This window comes from Puma concolor, chromosome C2 (genome assembly GCF_028749965.1).
Source record: "Puma concolor isolate L17-30 chromosome C2, mPumCon1.1.hap2, whole genome shotgun sequence".
In the NCBI taxonomy this organism is placed as follows: Eukaryota; Metazoa; Chordata; class Mammalia; order Carnivora; family Felidae; genus Puma; species Puma concolor.
The window spans coordinates 7,340,172-7,344,332 of NC_141675.1; the positions used below are offsets into that span (position 1 = coordinate 7,340,172).

General features: G+C 45.1%; 1 protein-coding gene across 1 annotated transcript in view; it reads left to right on the plus strand.

Moving 5' to 3' along the window:
* Nucleotides 1-2,552, plus strand: part of CCR8 (C-C motif chemokine receptor 8) — a 9,517-nt gene extending 6,965 nt beyond the window's left edge. The window contains exon 2 of the mRNA XM_025913986.2: nucleotides 879-2,552. Within this exon, the coding sequence (XP_025769771.2) occupies nucleotides 909-1,976 (1,068 nt within the window). The 5' untranslated portion in view covers nucleotides 879-908 and the 3' untranslated portion in view covers nucleotides 1,977-2,552. The remainder of the gene's footprint in view (nucleotides 1-878) is intronic.
* The last annotated feature ends 1,609 nt before the right edge of the window (nucleotides 2,553-4,161 follow it).

Below are 4,161 nucleotides of genomic sequence, written 5' to 3' on the forward strand. Positions count from 1 at the left end.
CCTCCTCCCTTCCTGCTGAGCCCTCGGCATGATCACCTTTACTATCCGAATTTCCACCAACAGTCCGCTCAAGGCAGCCTTGGCTTTTTCTAGCATGTGCCTCAGGACGCCTGCCTTCCACGCACTTCCAAAGCTTAAACAACAGAAATTACTCTCGTCATGGTCCCGGAGGCGAGAGGTCCAAGATCAGGGTTGGTTGCCGGGAGACCTCTCTTCCTGGCTCGCAACCAGCCAGCTTCTTGCTGTGCCCTCACGTCTTTTCCCCGTGCACGAAGAGAGAGAAAGAGAGAGATGGCTTGAGTGCCTGGGTGCCTCTTCTTCGTATAAGGACACCAGGCCTATGGATTAGGGCCCCACCTTTATGATATCGCTGAACTGTAATTATCGCCTTAATGGCTCATCTCCAAAGATGACATTGGTGGTGTCTTGGCCAGTTCGGGGCTATTATAACAGAAAACCATAGAGGGGTGGTTTATAAACAACAGGAATTTGTTTCTCACCATTCTAGAAGCTGGGAAATGCAAACTCAGGTGAGAACCCTCTTCCAGGCTGCGGACAGCCAACTCCTCCTTGTATCTCATGGCTGAGAGCAGAGAGAAGCAAGCGGGCTCGTGATTCTTAGAAGGGCATTCATGCCATTCACCAGGGCTCTACCCTCACGACCTCATTTAATCCAGTTACTTCCCAAAGAACCCACTGCTTAATACCATCACGAGGTGGGGTAGGGCTTCAACATATGCATTTGGGGAGGACACAAATGTTCAGTCCATTACAGGACTTCGGGGCTTCAACATATGAATGGGGCAGGGGTAGGGATGGTTACAATTCAGACTACATTTTTTAAATAAAAATATTTTTAAGGAACGAATCTCTCTTAGGTGCCTCTTTGACCTGGTCCTCCCGCCTCGATGGATTACACCCTGGAGCCCAACGTGACAACAGTAACTGACGACTACTATCCTGATATCTCGTCGAGCCCCTGCGACGGGGAACTTATCCAAAGAGATAACAAGTTGTTACTTGCCATCCTCTACTGTGTCTTGTTTGTATTCAGTCTTCTGGGGAACAGCCTGGTCATCCTGGTCCTCGTCGCCTGCAAGAGGCTGAGGAGCATCACAGACATATACCTCTTGAACCTGGCCCTGTCGGACCTGCTTTTTGTCTTCTCCTTCCCCTTCCAGACCCACTATCAGCTGGACCAGTGGGTGTTTGGGACCGCAATGTGCAAGCTGGTCTCCGGTTTTTATTACATCGGCTTCTTCAGCAGCATGTTCTTCATCACCCTCATGAGTGTGGACAGGTACCTGGCAGTTGTCCACGCTGTGTATGCCATGACGGTGAGGACGGCCAGAATGGGCACAGCCCTGAGTCTGGTCATGTGGCTGATCGCCATCGTGGTCACCAGCCCGCTACTGGGATTGTACCAAGTGGCCTCCGAAGACGGCATTCTACAGTGCTACTCGTCTTACGGTCAGCAGACTCTGAAGTGGAAGATCTTCATCTACTTTGAGATTAACATCTTAGGTCTGCTGGTCCCATTCACCATCCTTATCTTCTGCTACGTGAGCATCCTGCACCAACTGAAGAGTTGCCAGAACCACAGCAAGACCAAGGCCATCAAGCTGGTGCTCATTGTCGTGGTCGCTTCTTTGCTCTTCTGGGTCCCGTTCAATGTGGTCCTCTTCCTCACGTCCCTGTTCAACATGAAGATCTTGGACGGATGCGTCCTGAGCCAGCGGCTCATTTATGCCACCCATGTCACAGAAACCATCTCCTTCACTCACTGCTGCGTGAACCCTGTGATCTACGCATTCATGGGCGAGAAGTTCAAGAAACACCTCTCAGAAATATTCCAGAAGAGCTGCGGCCACATCCTCCTCTACGCAGGAAGACAAATCCCCAGGGAAGGCTGGGACAGGTCCTCCTCCTCTTGCCAGAACCCCCTCCGATCCTCCAGCATAGACTACATTTTGTGAGGAGGGGGCCCGGAAGCAGGCCTCTGCCTTCCTCCCTGCTCTTCCTTTAGGGGACACAAGTGATTTCAAGCTAGAGTCTGGGGCTATGTGAAGGGAGACTCTGAGGACCGGGGTTACGGGGACGCCTGGGCAGCACAGTAGGTTGAGTGTCTGGCTTCGACTCAGGTCATGGTCTCACGGTTTGTGAGTTTGAGCCCTGAGTCGGGCTCTGTGCTGACAGCTCGGAGCCCGGAGCCTGCTTCGGATTCTGTGTCTCCCTCTCTCTCTGCGCCTCCCCCACCCACACTCTGTCTCTTTCTCAAAAATAAATAAACATTTAAAAAAATTTTTTTTAAGTATAATGTTAACTTTGGGATTTTTTTCTTAGTTTTTGTTGAGTCTGTATCATATATCCATTTAAGTTTTATCAAATGCTTTTTCTTATCTATTAAGGTGAACCTATAGTTTTCCTCTATTATTCTGCTAATTTGGTGAACTACATTGTTTGATTTGCTTATCTTAAATCAACCTGCATTTTACCTGGGAAAAATGACCTCTTGGTCATGATCCTTTTAATAAATAATTGGATTCTCAGGATTTTTTTATGTGTGTTCATAAGAAATATTGCCCTATAATTTTCCTTATAAAATGTCCTGGTCGTGGGGCGCCTGGGTGGCTCGGTTGGTTGAGCCTCCAACTCTTGTTTTCAGCTCAGATCATTATCTCACAGTTTGTGAGATCGAGCCCTGAGTCGGGCTCTGTGCTGAGTGTGCAGCCTGCTTGGGATTCTCTCTCTCCCTCTCTGGCTACCCCTCCCCTGCCGTGTGCATGCATTCTCTCAAAATAAAATAAAATAAAATAAAATAAAATAAAATAAAATATCCTGGTCTGATCTACAACAACATGGATGGACCTAGAGGTATTATGCTAAGTGAAATAAGTCAGAGATAGAAAAACAAATACCATGTGATTTCACTCATATGTGGCATTTAAGAAACAGAACAAATGAACAAAGAAAAAAGACACAAACAAACAAACAAACAAAACCAGATTCTTAAATACAGAGAACAAACCACTGGTGGTCAGAGGAGAGGTCGGTGGGTGAGTGGATGGGTGAAAGAAACAGATAAAGAGGATTAAGGGGTAAAAACCTCCAGTTGTGAAATCAACAAGTTCCGGAGATGAAAAGCACAGCTTAAGAAATACAGTCGGTAGCATTGTTTGGTGACAGGTCGTGACTACACTTTTCATGATGAGCACTGAGTAATGTATAGAACTCTTGAATTATTATATGGTACGCTTGAATCTAATATGACACTGTATGTTAATTATGCTTTAATAAAAAAAAAAAATGTCCTGGTCAGATGTGGCCTCCAAAAGATGTGTGAGGAAGTGCTTTTTCCATTACTCTCTGAGTTTGTGTAAAATATTGGGCGTGATGTCCCCCTTCAAAGTTTGCTTGGCGAGGCCCATTTGTGAGATCGTCTGCAATTTCTCGTAGGAAGATCTCACATGATGCGTTCGGTCTCTTTGGCAGGTAAAGTTTATTCAGATTTTCTGTTTTTGCTTGGTCTCAGTTCTGGAAAGTTGTGCTTTTTAAGGCATTTTCCCAGTTTAAATTGTCAAATTAGCATGTAGTTGTACCTAATATCTTCTTATAGTATTTTTAATACACGAGAATATGAAATAATGTCCTTTTCTTTTTTCATTCCTATTATTGGCAGTTTGTATTTTCCCTCTTTTTTTTTTTTTTTTTCCTGATCAGTCTGATGAGGTTTATCAATTTTATCAATCTTTTCAAAAAGCCAGGTTTTGGCTTTGTTGATCTTCTGGTTTTGTGTTTACACTGATTTCTACTCTTAGCTTTATCTTACCTGCTTTCCTTAGGTTTGATTTCTATTTTATTCCAGCTTTTTGAAATGGAACTTAGATTACTGATTATCAACCTTTGTTCTTTTTTTTTTTCTTTTTGAAAGAGAGAGAGAAGAGACAGCACAAGTGGGGGAGAGGGGCAGAGGGAGAGAGAGAGAGACTCTTAAGCAGGCTCCACACTAAGCACAGAGCCCGACTGAGCCAAAATCAAGACTTGGACACTTAACCGACTGGGCCACCCAGGTGCTCCAACGTTTGTTCAGTTTTGAAAGATGCCATTAAAACTATAAAATTTCCTCTCAGCACCACTTACACTGCATCCCACACATTTTCA